Source organism: Bison bison, unplaced genomic scaffold, assembly GCF_000754665.1.
Source record: "Bison bison bison isolate TAMUID 2011002044 unplaced genomic scaffold, Bison_UMD1.0 scf7180017864456, whole genome shotgun sequence".
Taxonomy (NCBI): Eukaryota; Metazoa; Chordata; class Mammalia; order Artiodactyla; family Bovidae; genus Bison; species Bison bison.
The window spans coordinates 30161881-30182693 of NW_011495018.1; the positions used below are offsets into that span (position 1 = coordinate 30161881).

Sequence of the window (20813 nt, forward strand, 5' to 3'; positions counted from 1 at the left end):
GTCACTAAACCCATTTTCTAGATGAGGAAATTAAAGCACAGAGAAGTTGAGTAACTTGCCTCAAATCACGTAACCTTAACATGGGGTGGAGCTAGGAGGTAAATCCAGATAGTCTGGCTTTGTGATCTGTGCTCTTAATTATTGTGTTTTAAGTTTCATATTTATATTTGAAAATCATATAAAGACCTTGAACCATGCTAAGTGAAAGAAGCCTGTCACACAAGACCACCTATTGTATGACTCCATTTGTATGAGATGCCTAGAGAAGGCAAATCTTTCTGTCTAGAGAGAAAGTAGATTACTGGTTGTCTGGGGCTGGGATGGATGGGGAGATTTTTGGAGACAAATGGAAAGTGACTGCTAATGGGTATGGAGTTTATTTTTGAGATGATTAAAATGTTTTAAAATGGATAGTGGTCCAGGTTGCACAACTCTGGAAATTTACTAAACCCATTGCATTGTACACTTTGGATTAATTCTATAGTATGTGAGTTGCAACTCAATAAACCTGTTTTTTTAAAATGATGTGAAGATAAATGACCTGGATGATTTGCCTTGGAATACCTTTTTGTCTTTATCTGGGAAAAAAAATACACACATTTGTGTTTGGGAGTGCTCAAATACTTAAAACCTGTTCTAATTCTAACCATTATACTTGCTTATTCGAACATTTCAGGTGCTCCCAAGTACCTAAAATCAAAGCCCAACCTTTCTAATGTGGGAGTGAGTCCTGTGAGATCCTGTAAGCTCTGTGTGAAAGAGGAACATGATCATTGGGAATGTGAATATACATTTTGATACATAATTTCAATTAGTTCAGTGTGTTAAGTTATCCATTCTGCAACTATTTATGGAGGGCCTGCTATGTACCAAGCAGTGCTCTAAATGCTCAGTATACATCAATGCATAAAACAGACAAAAAGGATCCCTGCCCTATAGAGCGTGTAGTGGATAAGGACTAATTCTGTAGACTTCATAGAGGAGGTACCATGAGCTGGATCTTAGAAGATAATAGTTTATTCAGAAAATAAGAGTTATGCATGTTTGATGGAAGAGGGACATGCTCAGCTGATCCAGTCAAAAAAACTAACATCACATTTTGTCTTTTTTTTTTTTTGGCTGTGCAACAGATAACTTCAAAATCTCAATGGCTTATTACAGCAACCATCGATTTTTTAATAGCCCTTAAGAGGGCTGAGATTTGTAGGTCGTAGTAAAGGAGTAGAGACAGCAGCAAATGGATATAGGAGCAGGAATCTTCTTGGGGATTTATCTCAGGTCTTTGGCCCAGGGCAAGCCTCGGTGAGGCCTGATGCAGTGGCTTTTGTGGGGCTAAGAGCTGATCAGAGATACCCGAGGGTGCATGTTGCTCAGAAATACTGGATTTCTAGTCGAACCAGAGTTGAGAGACCTTGATGAGCACAAGACATTCATCTGAGACCCCAGAGGGAAAGATATAACCCATTGTGTGATGACTGAAATGATAGATTTAGCACATGAGGAATTTAAAGCAGCTAATGTAAATAGGACATAATGAATAGATAGGGACCTTCAAAGTGTGGTTGCTGAAATTAAGATTAACTGGATGGATTTAAGAGAGCAAGAGCAGTGCTGCAGAAGAAAGGGGCCAGTGAACTATAAGGCAGATAAATAGGAGTTATCCAAGCTGAAATGCAGAGGGAAGAAAGACTGGGGACAGGAGAGAACAGAACTGTAATGACAGTGAGTTAATATCAACTAGTTTAATATATGTCTAATTGGAATCTCATAAAGAGAGGAAGAAAGATGGAGAAATAATGACCAGAATTTCCCCAAATTTAATCAAAAACATCAGCTTATATATTCAAAAATCTCAATGAACCTCAAACTGGGTAAATAAGACTGTACACCTCAACACTTTGTCGTCAGATTACTGAAAACTAAAGACAGAGAAAACTCTTAAGAGTAGAGAAAACAGGTATTACAGGGGAATGAAGATAAGAATGACAGCTGACTTCTCATCTGAAATAGGCAGAAGATAATGGAACAACATCTCTAAAATTTGAAAGAAGAAAAATAAAACCACCAATCAAAATACTGTACTAACCAAAAAAATCTTTCCAAAATGAGAGTACAATTAAAATGCTTTCAGATAAACTAAAGTTGAGCAAACTTGTTGTCAACAGACTTATACTGTAAGAAATGCTAAAAGATATTCTTTAGGCTGAGAGGAAATGATATTGGAAGGGAACTCAGACCTGTGGAAAGGGATGAAGAACACAAGAAGTGGTAATTGTACAGGCAAAAGTGAAAGACCTTTTGTTTAAGGACAACTCATTGTTTATAACAAAAATGGCATTGTATTTTGGGGTTTATAATATACTACATTAATTATCTATCGTTGTGTAACAAATTTTCTCAAAAATTAATGGCTTAAAACACTATAAATACTTATTATCTTACAGTTTCTGTGGGTTGGGAATTCAGGAGTGGCTTAGCTGGGTGTTTCTTGCTCAGAATGTGTCATGAGTTGCCATCAAGAGGTTGCTGGGGGCTGCATTCATCTGAAGGCTTCGCTGGGACTCTAATCTCCTTCCACGATGCTTGGTCACATGCTTGCTGGCAGGAGGCCCCAGTTTTTCACTGTGTGGGCTTCTCCATAAGACTGCCTGAGTGTCCTCACAATCTAGTCTTGGGAATCACACACTTACTACCACTGTATTCTGTGGGTTAGAAATGAGTCACTGGTATGGCCCACACTCAGGAGGAGAGGAAATAGGGAGCAGTATCAAAAAATTTTGAAATCTGCTTTAAAGCTACCACAAATATCTATGGCAGCAGTAACACAAAGTAGAAATAATGTATATGGCAGCAGTAACACAAAGGACAGGATGGTGTGGTAAATGGAATTCTTCCATTATGTAGTTCATATGTTGTACGTGAGTGAAGTCGCTCGGTCGTGTCCGACTCTTATACGACCCTATGGATGGTGGGTACCAGGGGTACCATGGTAAATCCATGGGGTTTTCCAGGCAAGAGTACTGGAGTGGGGTGCCATTTCCTTTTCCAGGGTATCTTCCTGACCCAGGGATCGAACCCAGGTCTCCCGCATTGCAGGCAAGGCTTCAGCAGTATGTGAACCGTGAACTTTCAGATGTTCAAGCTGGTTTTACAAAAGGCACAGGAACCAGAGACCAAATTGCCAACATCCACTGGATCATGGAAAAAGCAAGAGAGTTCCAGAAAACCATCTCTTTCTGCTTTATTGACTATGCTAAAGGCTTTGACTGTGTGGATCACAATAAACTGTGGAAAATTCTGAAAGAGATAGGAATACCAGACCACCTGATCTGCCTCTTGAGAAACCTGTATGCAGGTCAGGAAGCAACAACTAGACCTGGACATGGAACAACGACTGGTTCCAAATAGGAAAAGGAGTTCGTCAAGGCTGTATATTCTTACCCTGCTTATTTAAATTCTATGCAGAGTACATCATGAGAAACGCTGGGCTGGAAGAAGCACAAGCTGGAATCAAGATTGCCAGGAGAAATATCAATAACCTCAGATATGCAGATGACACCACCCTTATGGCAGAAAGTGAAGAGGAACTCAAAAGCCTCTTGATGAAAGTGAAAGAGGAGAGTGAAAAAGTTGGCTTAAAGCTCAACATTCAGAAAACTAAGATCATGGCATCTGGTCCAATCACTTCATGGGAAATAGATGGGGAAACAGTGGAAACAGTGTCAGACTTTATTTTGGGGGGCTTCAAAATCACTGCAGATGGTGACTGCAGCCATGAAATTAAAAGACGCTTACTCCTTGGAAGGAAAATTATGACCAACCTAGATAGTATATTGAAAAGCAGAGATATTACTTTGTCAACAAAGGTCTGTCTAGTCAAGGCTATGGTTTTTCCAGTGGTCATGTATGGATGTCAGAGTTGGACTATAAAGAAAGCTGAGCGCCGAACAATTGGTGCTTTTGAACTGTGGTGCTGGAGAAGACTCTTGCGAGTCCCTTGGACTGCAAGGAGATCCAACCAGTCCATCCTAAAGGAGATCAGTCCTGGGTGTTCATTGGAAGGACTGATGTTGAAGCTGAAACTCCAGTACTTTGGCCTCCTGATGCGAAGAACTGACTCATTGGAAAAGACCCTGATGCTGGGAAAGATTGAGGGTAGGAGGAGAAGGGGATGACAGAGGATGAGATGGTTGGATGGCATCACCGACTCAATGGACATGAGTCTGGGTAAACTCCGGCAGTTGGTGATGGACAGGGAGACCTGGAGTGCTCTGGTCATGGGTTCGCAAAGAGTCGGACATGACTGAGCGACTGAACTGAAGACTGGAAAGTTTTTTTGTTTTTAAATTTGTCTTTATTTTTGGCTGCACTGGGATTTTGTTGCTTTGCGCAGGCTTTCTCTCTTTGTGGCAAGTGGAACTACTTTTTATTGCAGAGCAGTTCGGTAGCTCAGTTGTGTCTGACTCTTTGCGACCCCATGGAATTCAGCATGCTAGGCTTCCCTGCCATCACCAACTCCTGGAGCCTACTCAAACTCTTGTCCATCACATCGGTGATGCCATCCAACCATCTCATTCTCTGTCGTCCCCTTCTCCTCCCGCCTTCAATCTTTCCCAGGATCAGGGTCTTTTCCAGTGAGTCAATTCTTCGCATCAGGTGGCCAAAGTACTGGAGTTTCAGCATCAGCACTTCCAGTTAATATTCAGGACTAATTTCCTTTAGGATGGACGGGTTGGATGTCCTTGTAGTCCAAGGGACTCTCAAGAGTCTTTCCAACACCACAGTTCAAAAGCATCAGTTCTTTGGCACTCAGCTTTCTTTATATTCCAACTCTCACATCCATACATGGCTACTGGAAAACCATAGCTTTTACTAGACAGACCTTTGTTGGCAAAGTAATTAATGTCTCTGCTTTTTATTTTACTTACTTTTTTTGTCTCTACTTTTTAATATGCTGTCTACATTGGTCATAGATTTTCTTCCAAGGAGCAAGCGTCTTTTAATTTCATGGCTACCGTCACCATCTGCAGTGATTTTGGAACCCAAGAAAATAAAGTCTGTCACTGTTTCCATTGTTTCCCCATCTATTTGCCATGAAGTGATGGGACCAGATGCCATGATCTTAGTTTTCTGAACGTTGAGTTTTAAGCCAACTTTTTCAGTCTCATCTTTCACTTTCATCAAGAGGCTCTTTAGTTCTTCTTTGCTTTAAGGAACAAAAAATAGGGCAAATAGAAACAAATGCTGTATCAATAATTACTTTAAATGTATATAGCGACTGTCTGAAAGAGATGCACTTTAGAAATTCAGAGAAAGACAAATAACTGTGATCTCACTTGTACATGGAATCTTAAAACAAAGAAAAATGCCAGACTCATAGGAAAAGAGAGTAGAGGGGTTTTCCTGGTAGCTCAGTGGTAAAGAACCTTCCTGCCAATGCAGGAGACATGGGTTTGATCCCTGGATCGGGAATATCCCCTGGAGAAGGAAATGGCAACCTACTCCAGTATTCTTGCCTGGGAAGTCCCATGGACAGAGGAGCCTGGTGGGCTGCAGTCCATGGGATCTCAGAGGAGTTTCACACGACTTAGAGGCTAAACAACACAACACATGAAACTGCTGCTCCCTCTTTGCCATGGTCCTTGGATGCTGGCAGTGCGTAGAATGACCTACAAATCTCTTACCCTGAGAGTGGTCTTGGTTATCAACACACAAAACTGCTGCTCCCTCTTTGCCATGGTGCTTGGATGCTGGCACTGCGTAGAATGACCTACAAATCTCTTACCCTGAGAGTGGTCTTGGTTATTTTTAACTCCAACTGCATAATTTCTTTCCTCCCTAGTTTTCTTTCTCAGAATCTTTAGTTTCCTAAATTCCTTTCCTGGTTCTTTCTTCCAAAAATCAAGAATATTTTATACTCTGAATATCTGAAGGGCAGAGAAGCGCCTTTTCTTTTAAATCTTCTTTAGCCAAAAAACAAGCCTATGCTTGAAAGAGATAAGGAAAGGAAAAAAGATGCTTACCTTGCAGATCTCTGTGCTATTTATCCTCATAGCTTAGGTTAATAAATTTTCTAGACATCTCCTGGAAACTGTCCTAAAAACTGCCTGTTATCACAAGTTTGTTTTGCTCCTTGTTAGCTGCAGCTTCACCCTGAAGTTTCACTTTGTAGTTTCAAATTAATCTGTACTCTACAGCTGCTGTGGATTGTGTTATCTGGGCATTTATTCTATAGACAGCATGTTGGAGCTGTTAATTTTAATGTATCACTAGGCTGCTTAGCTCAGAGATGTCCAGTGTATATACTTATGAGTCAGTGATTCTTAAATTTCATAGTTGAGATTCATACAGGATTTAAGAAATGAAAATCTGAGCGAGTACTTAAGGAATTGTTAGGTTGACCCATTTGAAAAATTAATGTAATTTTTACAATTATTGTAAATTTCCTCAAATTTGGTAATTCTAAAATATTAATCTTGGGACCTTCTTCCACCAGTGTGGTTTGTCGAAAAAGACAAATTTGATGTAGAGATATATAAGCAATTTTAAAAATAACTAAAAAGGAAGGAAAATATCAGCTTAATTTGGGGGTGGAGTGTGGAATCCTTTAAGTTAGTTGAAACAGGTGTCCAATAAGAGTCAGTCCTGAAGCTTTCTTTCTTTATTTTAATTTACTTAATTTTGTTTTGGTTGTGCTGGGTCTTTGTTGCTGCCAGAGGGCTTTTCTCTACTTCCAGTGAAAGTGATCGAACTGGTGTCTCCTGCATTGCAGGCGGATTCTTTACCAACTGACCTATCAAGGAAGCCTGTAGTGAGCTGGAGGCTCCTCTTTGTGGTGGAGCATGGGCCCTAGGCACCTGGGCTTCAGTAACTGTGGCATGTAGGCTCGGTAGTTGCAATTTGAGGGCTCCAGAGCAGGGGCTCAGTAGTTGGGGCACACGGGCTTAGTTGCCCTGTGGCATGTAGGATCTTATCTTCCCAGACCAGAGATTGAAGCAAACCAGTGTTTCCTGCATTGCAAGGCAGATTCTTCTTCTTCTTTTATTACTTATTATTTATTTATTTGTTTGGCTGCACTGGGTCCAACCTAGACAGCATATTAAAAAGCAGACATTGCTTTGCCAACAAAGGTCTGTCTAGTCAAGGCTATGGTTTTTCCAGTAGTCTTGTATGGATGTGAGAGTTGTACTATAAAGAAAGCCGAGCACTGAAGAATTGATGCTTTTGAACTGTGGTGTTGGAGAATACTCTTGAGAGTCCCTTGGACTCCAAGGAGATCCAACCAGTCCATCCTAAAGGAGATCAGGCCTGAGTGTTCATTGGAAGGACTGATGTTGAAGCGGAATCTCCAATACTTTGGCCACCTGATGTGAAGAACTGATTCTTTTGAAAAGACCCTGGTGCTGGGAAAGATAGAGGACAGGAGAAGGGGATGACAGAGGATGAGATGGTTGGATGGCATCACCGACTCAATGGACATGAGTTTGGGTAAACTCTGGGAGCTGGTGATGGACAGGGAGGCCTGGCATGCTGTGGTCCATGGGGTCTCAAAGAGTCGGACACAACTGAGCGACTGAACTGGACTGGGTCCTAGTTGCAGCATGTGGGATCTAGTCCCCAACCAGGGATTGAACCTGGGCCCCCTGCATTGGGAGCACAGATTCTTAACCACGGGGCCACCAGGAAGTCTTTGAAGCTTTCTTAATTTAAATTTTGTCTTTTGTCAAAAGAAATTAGAACTATTTAGATGTTTGAGATGAGAACTATTCCGTTTAAATCCCGAAGAGGACTGAAGGGCCCTTCCATGATTGGTGGAAACTCTGATCTGTGTCCTGTTCCATCTGCTGAGGTTGTTGCCTTCCAACTTGGGACAGGTTTGAAATAAAAAGTAATACACCCTGTAAGACAGTTTATGATAGCAGATTCCTTTCCTTTTCTACCCTCATTTCTCTGATCATCCCTCCTACGTCAGAGCAGGCTTTTTATTTTTTCTTACAGTCCAACATTACATAACATGTTTCGCAAAGTGTGTGTTGTGAATCAGGGCTGCTGCCATCAGGAGAGCACAGTGGGTTGGAGGAAGATACTTGATTGAGGACAGCTGGCCCAGGCCATGCTGCTCAGCCTCATGGGGGCCACCATGCTCAAGATGGGTTCTACTTTTCCCCTTCATCTATTGCTGGTTATTTGAGTAACCACCTGGCAGTGACCGCTGACCTTCTGTCCGAAACGAGCTCTGGTGACATAAACCAGAGGAGGAAGTGATGTTTTCCTAGCTTCTCTCATTTCCTTCCTGAAACAGATTTAAACTTCATTTTCTGACACCTCTCACCCTTTTCGCCCAGAAGAAAGAGCCTGTTCTTATTAGTCCTGTATTGCCAAGAATAAAAGAACTGTGCACTTGCTTTTGAGGTTAAAGATTACTTTTCATTGCTTGGATTTGAAATTTTGAAAATAGATTTCCATTCTCCGAAACTGACATTTTATGGAGAGTTCAGTTTCAGGACATAAGGAAATTTCCAGATGCTCAGGCAAACGTATACCTTTGCAGGAACCTATACTGGAGAGTCCCGCCAAAGGGGACCGACCCTCTCCCAGCTCTTCTCAGGTCAGCAAAGATGTACCTGAGCTCCTGCAGCACACCCACTTTGTAGGAGCAAACAGGAAAGGAAGAGAAACTATCTTCCAGTTCAGGAAATCTCTTCAGAAATTTGATTCTGAAAGTTCAGAATTTAGACTTCTACTCTACACTGGGCAGTGTTAGGAAGAGCATGCAAGGTGTCATCAGTGCTGTTTGAAAGAACAGAGCACCTTCTCACAGCTCTCACACATCGTGTCCTACTCTTCTAGGACACAATGGATTGTGAAATAGATTGCTCAGAATTTCAAAGCAATTTGGAGTCTGGGCCCATGCACCAACTCTGTCAACAGTGGGGTGTTTTTTTGAAGGGTGGGTGCACAGGAACCCAGGCATTAGTCTTTTTCTAAATATATTTTAAGCCTTTATCTCTTTTATCTCTCACCTAGATTTAGGATGGTAGATTTAGGAAACTATGGTTTCCTGTATTTTCTCTCTCCGTTTTTTCATGCATAGTTCTCATAAACTCAGAAGGATCCTTTTGGGCATATATCTGTCAGGGGCTTAGCAGAATGTAGAAGGCATACTCAGATCGGGTAATTTGAGGAGGTCCCACTTGGAACAGACAGATGTAGGCAAAATACTGGAGAGTTGTACTGTACCCCAGAGATAGCCAGTGAGCCACCCAGGCCTCAAGGGGCAGAAAACTGGGTCGTTACCTGACTCTTTTTCTTTTTCAGCTTCCTTATATTAGCTGTGGCCTTTAGTAGAATGACATAGCCAAGCCAACTCACAGCCCAGCTGGAAAAGATGCATGGGAATAAACACCCAACCTCACCATCCCTCTGCCTTCAATCTCCTACTGGTGATGCCCATTGGCTGATCCAAACTGGAAGCCAGAGGCAAGGGAACACCTTGATGCGGTTCTTGTGGGTCAGCCTCATGGAGCATAGAGCAAGGTGGAGGAGGGGAGGACAGATAGACCTGGAAGGGGAAATGGAAGACACCCAACCCTGGCTTTAATGTTCAGTGTTCTCAGTCTGTCCCAGGTTTGATATCAATATCTAAGAATCCGCCTGCAATGCAGGAGACCCTGATTCGATTCCTGAGTCAGGAAGATCCACTGTAGAAGGGATAGGCTACACACCCCAGTGTTCTTGGGCTTCCTTCATGGCTTAGCTGGTAAAGAATCTGCCTGCAATGTGGGACACTGGGGTTCTATCCCTGGATTAGGAAGATCCCCTAGAGAACGGAATGACTACCCCCTCCAGTATTCTGGCCTGGAGAATTCCATGGACTGTATAGTCCATTGGGTTGCAAAGAGTCAGACATGACTGAGCGGCTTTCACTTTTTTTCACTTTTCTTTCAGGGGGAAAGTTTGTCATCTCAGGAGATTTTCTTTTAATGAAGTATGCCCAGACTTGTAGATATGTTGCTTGTCAGCAATTATTGAAGTTTACTAGGCCTTCTTCTACATTCTCTCGCATCTTATTACATAGCTTTTTAAAAATCTTTGTTATGATAAATACATATATATGTGCGTGTATGTAAAACATAGAATTTACCATTTTGCCGTTTTAAGTGTACAGGTCTGTGGCATTAAATTCATTTTGTTGTGCCACCACCATCATCATCTATCTTCAGAACCTTTCCATGGTCACAAACTGAAACTCTGTACCCATTTTCCTTCCCCTCACCCCCCAGTAACCACCTTTCTACTTACTGTTTCCATGAGCTTTACTACTGTTGATACATCATATAAGTGAAATCGCACAGTATTCGTCTTTTTGTGACTTAGCATTATGCTCAAGGTTCATTGATGTTGTGGTATGTGTCAGAATGCCCTTTTTAATAATACTCCATTGTGTGTATATACTGCATTTTGTTTACCTGTTCTTTTGATGGCCATACAGGTTGCATGATACACTTTTTTAAGTGTTATTTTTATTTCTGGATGTGTTTTCGTTAATACTGAATACATTCACTCTCATGGCTGCAACTTTTACAAGTCCAGCCTGATCTCTCACAGAACTGCAAGGTGATAAAAGAACAAGGGAGCTGAAACATGAACAGTGGATGTGGGCTTGAGCAAGAGAGAAGGGCATCATCTGGAGGCAGTTTAAATGTGTGGAAAGACAGTGGAGTCTACCATGGATAAAAGAAACAGCATGTAAACAAAGGGATGAGTTTTGGACAGAAAGTGCTTTATGGGAGCAGAGAGCCTTTTGATTGGTTAGGAATGCACAAGGACTATTTATGAATAAGTGGAGTGAGAAACAGTTAAAATATATATATATATATAAAGTTTGACCCCAAAAAACGTGTGCTGTGCCGGAGAAGTTGAATTAAAAAGGAGTTCTTGGCTGGATTGACTCAGTCTTTAATATAGTAAAATGTCCCTCCAAGAGAGCAATATGGCATATAGCCTTCCACAGGTTTATAGTGACCAAAGAGCTCTTGCATTTGGGGACAATATGATTAGTGTCCTCAGCATGTTTTGGGGAAATGATGGGGACTAAGCCAAGTTTCCAGGAGTTGGTGATGGACAGGGAGGCCTGGCATGCTGGGATTCATGGGGTCGCAAAGAGTCGGACACAACTGAGCAACTGAACTGAACTGAACTTGGGTGCAGGAACTACAGCTCACCTCAGAACATCTTGAATGTTCCTTGGTACATCAGAGAAGTAAAACTGGATAGAGAGATTGCTGCCTAGGTCTTTAGTCCTTTGAAAGTGTTAAAATATCCTTAGTGAAAGTCACTCAGTCGTGTGCGATTCTTTACAACCTCAGGCTGCTTGATCCATGGATTTCTTCAGGCCAGGAATACTGAAGTGGGTTGCCATTTCCTTTTTTTGCTTCCCTATGGACTATAGCCTGCCAGGCTCCCTCCACCAAAAAAAAGAAAAATCACTGCAGATTTATGAATCAATTGTCTGCGTTATTGATCTCTTTCTCATGGAAAGAAGCCTGTTTCCTTATTGGATAGTGGTTGGGTTTTCTACAGAGTCTTATTTTGTCCTGTGTAGGGTAGGTACTTTGGGATAAGAGTTGAGTTGCTTAGGACAATAGAGGAGAGTTTAAATGTTCCTGTTAGTCACCAACAGAATTAGAGAATAAATATTTAAAGAAAATTGGGTTAAAGAGTCATCAACTGGTTAGCCTACCCAGCAGAGCCAGATTTTCAGCCTGCGTGGGAATTTGATTGACTCCATTTGGCTTGACTAAAATTTGTTGAATATGTGAATGCATTATAGAGAGTAGGAAAATCTTGTAAATTCTTAAGCAACTGTGTAATGTGTAAAAATTGACCGTTTAAAAGATTAACCAGGTTCACTGACAGATTAGTGAGGAGAAAAATTGTATCTTTAGCTAAAAAGAGAGGAAAATGTTACTTCCCCAAATGAAAATGCATTAACAAATAATAAACTCTATTTAAGATACATGCTAAAGTATTGGGGAAAATATCTGTAATATATTTTGAAATACATCAAAGATAAAATGAAAAATGAATATTTGAAATACATCAAAACATAACAAGGATTGAAAAATGGGGAGCTCGATGGTATGTGACAAAGTGCCCGCAGTAACATGTTCATGGTAGACTCTACGTGGTGGGTGTCAGCTTCTTTCAGCTTGGCTGTTTGAAAAATTTCATAATAAAATGTTGGAGAACTAAAGAGAGGAAAATGGAAATTTAGTAATTTTGAAGGAAGAACCAGTGAGATGTAAGAGAATTAATAACATTTACAGTAAAAAGTACCTGGGCATTGGAGTCAAATAGACTTGAGTTCTGGTTTAGCTTTGCGTCCGAGAGTTAAGTATGTTGTTTAGTGGTGCCACTGGGATTTGAAGCCAGGGACACTGACTCGAGCACCTTGGTCTCCACCTTGCAGTGTGGTGATGGTACAAGCTCCTAGCTCAGTGTCTGGCATGTGATAAATTCTTAAATGGTAGCTGCTGCGGTTAGTGTACTGTCTGGATTATAGAGGATGAAGAAGTATCAGATTCTGATGTTTGACATCAGATTCTAAGTCTGAAAGACTTATATGACACTGTTACTCAAGCTGGAAGATAAAACTATTTGTGGAGAAGAGATGGTTAATTTAGTTTCAGATAAGTGGAAGTAGAGATTTTGATATGAACAGTTCCTTGTATTTTCCTGAAGTTCAGTAAATCATTTGCTCACCAAAAACTACTCACTGAGCATTGCTCTAGACCAGTGAACAAAACAAACAAAAATCTCCTCCCTCATAGGGTTTTATATCCTATGAGGGTTTGAAGAATGAAGGGTCTCTGCGTCTCCTATGCAGAGTGACTCTGCAAAGGTGGAGAGACAGGCATTCACCAGCAAGAGGAGAAACGCTTTCATAGCAAAATTTCTGATGTCCCAGACATTATGCCATCCAGGCATTTATTTCCTCTGCCTTCTCTCAGGCCCATCTGCATTCTGATTTCCAATGTATTAATAGTTCTTTTTTGCTTCCATCTGAAGTTGGTGAAACAATTTATGTGTAAACTAGTTATGATTAAGGTTCAAAATATTTTTGGGCCATACTGCACGGCAAGCAGGATCTTAGTTCCCCAACCAGGGATTAAACCCAGGCCATGACAGTGAAAGCGCCTAGTCCTGACAACTGGACCCTAGGGAATCCCAGTCCTGGCTTCTAAAATGGCCCAGACAGAAACAATAATTGTTGCTTTTCATAGTGTGTACAGAGAAGACAGATGAAATTCACGCTATTCTACATAGAACAGAGGACATAAAAGACCTCCTTTCTGGTCTCACCCACAAATCCTGTAGTTTAGCCAGGCTCTGACTGCAGCGCTCTTCCAGGGTGTGTATTCATTAGCGATTACGCACTCCTTCCAACAGGGTAGGAGGTCAGTCGGTACAAGTATTTATTGAGCCAGACCCTCCTCTGCTTCTGAGTCATTTTCTGGTAGAGCAGGAAGGTTCTCGAGGAGAAGCTTTAACCCTTTCAGCTCCCAAAGGTTACTCCTCCATGGAACAGGGTAGCTCTCTAAGTCACCCTCTGGGGCTTATGCTAATTCTCTCCATGATATTTTAGATAATGAGGTATATATTTAGTCTGATAGATGAAATTTGAGAAAAGATAGTAGTAGGAAAAGGAAAATAATATCTACCTTGGCTCAACCTTGAGTTGTTTTAATAATATATAGATGGTTAAGGATTTTGCAAAATATTGTTTGTTTTAGGGGAAAGAAATATTTTTGACACCACCCTTATGTGGAAATCTGACATCTGGCAACTTCAGCTGTCTGGAAGACAGCCAGAAACTAAGAAAGGGGCCTCAGAGCACATAAAAAATAACTGTTGAAGGACTCTAGCACTACCACATGTACTGTACCACTGCAGAAGAGCTTGTTAGCCTCTTATTTGGAGCACGGTTACTTTTTATTTATCTAGAAACTTGTAATAATTTTGGTGGTGTGTGTGTGGTTCCCTGCCACTCCCAGCAGATTATAAACAACGATCTAGAAAGACGTAGAAAAGTTGACAGAGGAGATAAACTGAAGGCAGAGCAAAGGCTGACATTACAAGAGAAAAACCTGAAACTTACATAGCACTGGTACTGTGTCACAGAAGAAATGGTCTTAATAACGAGCTTATTATTAAGTTAGTGTTTAGTGTGTTTTCTGGTAATGCCAAGGATGTATGTTATGCGCCTAGGTTTTAAACATGGTCAAAGTTAATCATGTTTGAGATGTTGATATAGTAAATGATATAGTGTTTATATACTTGAAATATCACATTCTCTGATGATGCTATATCGTTGACAGATTTAGTCTTGTAGATGATTATGGAAATGATGTTTAATAATAACTGCTAACATTTATTGAGCACCTACTGTATTCCCCCTGTCCCAGGTGCTTTCACACTATTAGCATACTGGTTATGGATTTGAAGACAGGCAGATCTGCATTCCTGTTCCATGTCTGACTTACTATGTGACCCTGGACAGATTACATCGCCTTTCTGAGCTTGCAGAATGGGAACCAACTACATACAGCAGGGTTGTTGTGAAGACCCAAGGAGGGAGGTCATAGTGCTACATATAGAAGTGCTAATTAAATATTAGGCGTTGTTCTTGTTCAGTTGCTAAGTCATGTCTGACTCTTTGGGACCCCATAGACTGCAGCACACCAGCCTTCTCTGTCCTCCACTGTCTCCTGGAGTTTGCTCAAACTCCTCTCCATTGAGTCAGTGATGCCATCCAATCATCTCAGCCTCTGTCATCTCCTTTTCCTCCTGCCCTCAATCTTTCCCAGCATCAGGTTCTTTGCCAATGAGTCAGCTCTTCTCATCAGGTGGCCAAAGTATTGGAGTGTCAACCTCAGTCCTTCCAATGAATAAATAGCATTGATTCATTTAGGAATGACTGGTTTGATCTCCTTGCAGTCCAAGGGACTGTCAAGAGTCTTCCGCAGCACCACAGTTCAAAAGCATCAGTTCTTTGGCACTCAGCCTTCTTTATGGTCCCACTGTCACATTTGTACATGACTACTGGAAAAACCATATTTTTGACAGTGTTATGAACCTTCATCCATAGCTCTTCAGGCACTCTGTCTACCAGATCTACTCCCTTAAATCTATTCGTCACCTTATTAGGCATTAGTATAATTACTTTTATCATTATCATCACCCTCTTGATGGTTATTATGAAAGTATGATTATCTCCATTTTTTTAAAAAAGAAGCTGAAGCCCAAGTAATATATCCAAGGTGAAAAAGCTAAAATATAGTGGAGCTGGGATTCGAACCTTGATCTCTCTGGCAGCTGCTGCTGCTGCTGAGTCACTTGAGTCGTGTCCGACTCTGTGCGACTCTGTAGACGGCAGCCCACCAGGCTCCCCCGTCCCTGGGATTCTCCAGGCAAGAACACTGGAATGGGTTGCCATTTTCTTTTCCAATGCATGAAAGTGAAAAGAAAGTGAAGTCTCTCAGTCGTGTCCAACTCCTAGCGACCCCATGGACTGCAGCCTACCAGGCTCCTCCGTCCATGGGATTTTCCAGGCAAGAGTACTGGAGTGGGGTGCCATTGCCTTCTCCGTCTCTGACAGCAGGAGCCCAGTAATTTGCATTCATATTACGCTTCCTCCTCAGTGTGTGATTTTTAATTGTGTTAGTCACTCAGTTGTGTCTGACTCTTAGCGACCCCGTGAACTGTAGCCTGCCATACTCCTCTGTCCATGGGATTTCCCAGGCAAGAATACTGGAATGGGTTGCCATTTCCTACTCCAGGGGATCTTCCCAACCCAGGGATCGAACCTGGGTCTCCTGCATTGCGGGCAGATCCTTTACCATCTGAGCCACTAGGGAAGATTTGTTATATATTTTAATACTTAAAGAAAATGTGGGAGAGGGTGTGGGGAGTGTTACTAGCTACTTCTTTTTTCCATTATATACCCAAGTCATCTCATTATAGGAAAAAAGTTTCTGTAACACAAGGACAAGCTCTTTTTACTCAGTAGTTCAAGTGAAATATGTAACATGTGCATTGCATGAGTCATTAGAATCTTATAGGTACTTTGCATTAATAGACTAAACAACTTATTATGTGCCTAAATGTTTGTCCACATCATTCTTAGACTGTAAACTTAACGAAGCTATAACTATTCTTTTTTGTAACTAGGCACTTGGTGCCTTTTGATGCTGGTTACAGTTATATGTCGGGGCTCTCAGGTGGTGCTAGTGTTAAAGAACTTGCCTGCCAGTGTTGGAGACATAAGAGATGTAGGTTCGATCCCTGGGATGGGAAGATCCCCTGGGGGAGGGCATGGCAACCCACTCCAATATTCTTGCCTGGGGAATCCCATGGACAGAGGAGCCTGGCAGGCTACAGTCCATGGGGTAGAAAAGAATCACACAGAAGTGACAGCATAGTTATATGTGAGATGAAGGTTAGAATCCTCATCTTTACCGGCACCAAATGAATACTTGAGGCAAATAAAGAACAGCAGGCTTGGGGCCTGGACACTCTGGAGATCGTCTGTTGCTTCTTGTAAAAGACTTGGGAGAAGAGTACAGTAATCCTGAGGGTTTCCAGTGTACATATGCCCTCCTTTTTATTGCCTCCCGTTCTGTTGCTTGAAGTGAAGTGTTAGTTGCTCAGCTGTGTCTGACTGTCTGTATCCCGATGGACTATAGCCTGCCAGGCTCCTCTGTCCATGGGATTCTCCAGGCAAGAATACTGGAATGGGTAGTTATTCCCTTCTCCAGGGGGTCGTCCCCAGCCAGGAATGGAACCCAGGTCTCCTGCATTGCAGGCAAATTCTTTACCATCTGAGCCACCAGGTGAGCAGGCACTTAGGCTCCCTTGACAGAGAATAACAGACACATTGTCTTAAAACAGCACAGATACCATAGCAGGTAGTGTGCAAGTTGGGACTGTAGGCTTCTTTGAACGGAAAACACATTGTTGATGTGGTGTAGTGTACTCAGTCTTGTCTGGAGGCGCCATCTACATAGTCTTTTTTTGTTCTTTTTATGGATTTTTATTTTTCAATGCATTTTAAATCTGCACTACTGTTGCTGTTATTCAGGTCAAATTACTTTTTCTTTTTTTTTAAATAGAAGCACGTAGGGACCAGAATGCCCTCAGTCCAAATCCTGGCCTTGCTGCTATAAACTCTGTGATCTTGAACAAATTAAGTTTTATAACTTTCTGAGCCTCAGTACCCCCGTCTTTAAGGTAGTTGTGGAGAGAGACTACACAAAACTAAAAAGCTTTTGTACAGCAAAGGAAATTATCAACAAAAGAAAAACACCAGCTACTGAATGGGAGAAGATATTTGCAAATGATACAGCCAACTCAGTATCAAATAAACACCCCAGTTAAAAGAATGAACAGAGGATCTAGACGTTTTTCCAAAGGTGTACAGATGGGGAACAGGCACATGAAGAGAGATGCTCAACACCACTGGTCATCAGGGAATATAAATTAAAATCGCAATGAGTTGTCACTTCACACTTACCCTATTGGCTGTTAAAGAGACCAAATAACATGTGTTGGCAAAGATGTACTCTGGAGAAAAAGGAACTCTTATGCACTGTTGGTGGGAATATAAACTGGTACAACCACTATGGAAAACAGTATGGAGCTTCCTCAAAAAATTAAAAACAGGGCTACCGTGTGATCCAGCAATTCCAGCCCTGGATGTTTATCTGACAAAAGCTAATTCAGAAAGAGAGATGAGCCCCTATATTCATTGCAGCATTATTTACAAAAGCTGTAAACTTTAGGAAGCAAACTTAGTGCCTGTTAGTAGATAAATAGATGAAGAAGATGTGGTTATATTATATATCTGTGTGCGTGTGTGTGTATGTATATATACATGTATATATATTCGTGTGTGTGTGTATAATGGAATATTACTAATTCATAAAAAAGAATGGAATCTTGCCATTTTTGATAACGTGAATGGATCTAGAGGGCATTATGCTAAATGAAATGTCATAGAAAGACAAATACTGTATGATTTCAGTTATATGTGAAATCTAAAAAACAAATGAACAAACATAAAATAGAAACAAAGTCATAGACGCAAAGAACAAAGAGGTAGTTGCCAGAGGGGAGGTGGGCAGGAGGAGGAAGGAAATAGATGAGAGAGTTTAAGAAGTAACTTCCAGTTGTAAAATAAATGATTCACAAGTATGAAATGTATAGTGTGGGGAATAGTTAGTAACTCCTGTCTTTGTATGATGACATATCATGACTAGATTTATCACGGTGATCATTTTGAAATGTGTAGAACTATTGAATCACCAAGTTGTGTAACAGGAACTGACATGGTGTTATATAGGTCAACTATACTTCAGATACAAACAAACTCAGAAAAAGAGATCAGGGCAGAGGTGGCTGGGGGAATTGGATGAAGGCAGTCAAAATGTATAAACTCCCAGCAGAAGACTCAGGTTCAGTCCTTGGGTTGAGAAGATCCCCTGGGAGGAGGGCATGGCAATCCACTCCAGTATTCTTGCCTGGAGAATCCCATGGACAGAGGAGCCTGGCAGGCTACAGTTCATGGGGTCACAAAAAGTCGGACACAACTGAGCGACTTTCTGTAACTTCACTGTAAGATAAATAAGTACTAGGGATGTAACGTACAACATGATCAGTATAATTAGTACTGCATATGTTATGTATGAAAGTTATTAGGGGTATACATCCTAAGAGCCCTCATCAGAAGGAAAATACATGTTTAAAATTAATTTTTACATACATTTCTTTACTTTTGTATCTATAAAAAATGGTGGATGTTCACTAAATTTATTGCAATAATCACTTCATGATTAAACTTATGCAGAATATACTCTGTTTCTCAGTCATGTCCAACTCTATGCACCCCCATGGACTAGAGCCCACTAGGCTTCTCTTTGTCCATGGAATTACTGGAGTGGGTTGCCATTGCCTTCTTCAGGGGATCTTCCAAAGCCAGGGATTGAATCCAGGTCTCCTGTATTGCAGTCAGGCAGACTCTTTACCGTCTAAACCACCAGGGAAGCAAAAACTTATGCAGAGGTGTATGTCAATTATATCAATAAAACTTTAAAAAATAAAATATATGTGGAAATAGAGAAGAAATAAATAAGCAAAAAAAGATATAGGGAATAGATGAAATGCCGTATTTCAATTCCCTACCTTTTAAATACCATATTTTAAAAATACCCTCTTGCCTTGTACTTTAAAAATGTTAATTTCCATATTGCCTTCCTCAGGCATTTTGGAAATTCTGCAGTTCCACATTGCATGATTTCTGTTACTCATAGCTATAGGTCATTTTTTTTTTTTTTTTCGATTCCAGAATGACTTTGAAAATCAAGTGAAAATGTATGAGGAAAGTATTGTTTCTAAAGAAATAAGTAGAGATAGCATTCTGATTTTTTTAAAGTACAAACTTCTTATTTACTTTGACTTCATTATAAGTACCTTTATATCTTAATGATAATTCTCAAGATATAGGTCTGTATTGCAGTGTCTTAAATAATTCTACTTTCCCATTTCCTTTACCTTTCTTTCCAGGTTTAAAAGATGGAGGCTGGCTCAGTGGTTCGAGCTATCTTTGACTTTTGCCCTAGTGTGTCAGAAGAACTGCCACTCTTTGTGGGAGATATTATTGAGGTATTGGCGGTGGTGGATGAATTTTGGCTTCTAGGAAAGAAAGAGGATGTGACAGGTAAGAGGCTTATGATTCTTCACATTCAAAATAGGCACAGGCACTCCCTTCTTTCTATATTAAAAATTAAGGTTTAATGGCAAGCCCAGTAAATAAACTTCAGATCCTTTTGTGTTTTCTGCATGTGTCTGCCGTGGTTTCTACCAGTGAGGAGAGAACGTCTGTTATCATTGCATCTCTCCTTGCAGGTTCCTTTAAAAGGTTGACGTGGTTAGGTACCAGCTGCCCTCCTAAATCCCTGGGTGACCTAAATTTATTAAAGTTGCCCTGTATCCTAGAGGCACTTACCTCCCACTTTGCATGCGCCTGGTTTCCTTTTTTCTATTCTTGAAAACATATATTAGCACCAATTTCTTTCATGAATTCAGGAGGAGACTAGAAGTTCTTCTCCCACAATATGCATCTGTGTTAAATCCAGCCTTAACTTGCATATATTTTGTACGTCTGGCTTGAAGTATATCTTACAGTCCTGAGAACAGACTCTGTTGATACTTAACCCGTATTTGGCGGATAATAGATTATTTCCCAGTAGATGTGATACCTCAGCTAGGATAAATATGGTGTGTCAGAAGTCAAAGAGGATAGGCAGAGAGGATTGCTTATTCAGGGGCCCTGGAACAAGAGGAAAAGAGCATGGAGGAACTGAGAAAAGTTCAGTCTGGCATGAAGTGTGAATGGTTGAGATGGGGGAGATGGCATGGGGAGATCAACAGAGACTAGATCATGGAGAACAGCGCATGCTGTGGTAAGGGGTTATGGAAATGGGCTGCTGTAAACGTGCTTCAAGCACAGTCAGACTTGTATTTTACAAAGCTCTCTGCTTCAAATTGAAGAATGATAGGGAAGGGCAAAGCCAAAAGCAGGGAGGCGAGATGGAAAGTTGTTGCCGTAATCGAGGTGAGAAGTAGCCATGGCTTGGACCGAGAGGATGAGTCTTGAGATAGTGGACAGGTGCAAGAGAAATATAGAAGGTGGAATCAGCTAAACTTTCTGATGCTTTCCAACTGACAGGCTTGTCTATCTACTATTACCTATT

General features: G+C 41.1%; 1 protein-coding gene across 2 annotated transcripts in view; it reads left to right on the forward strand.

The window, feature by feature from the left end:
* Positions 1 to 20813, forward strand: part of DNMBP (dynamin binding protein) — a 117720-nt gene that overhangs the window by 14733 nt on the left and 82174 nt on the right. For both annotated transcript variants that reach the window (XM_010859537.1, XM_010859538.1), the window contains exon 2: positions 19624 to 19777. In XM_010859537.1, coding sequence (XP_010857839.1) covers positions 19633 to 19777 — 145 coding nt within the window. In that variant the 5' untranslated portion in view covers positions 19624 to 19632. The remainder of the gene's footprint in view (positions 1 to 19623; positions 19778 to 20813) is intronic.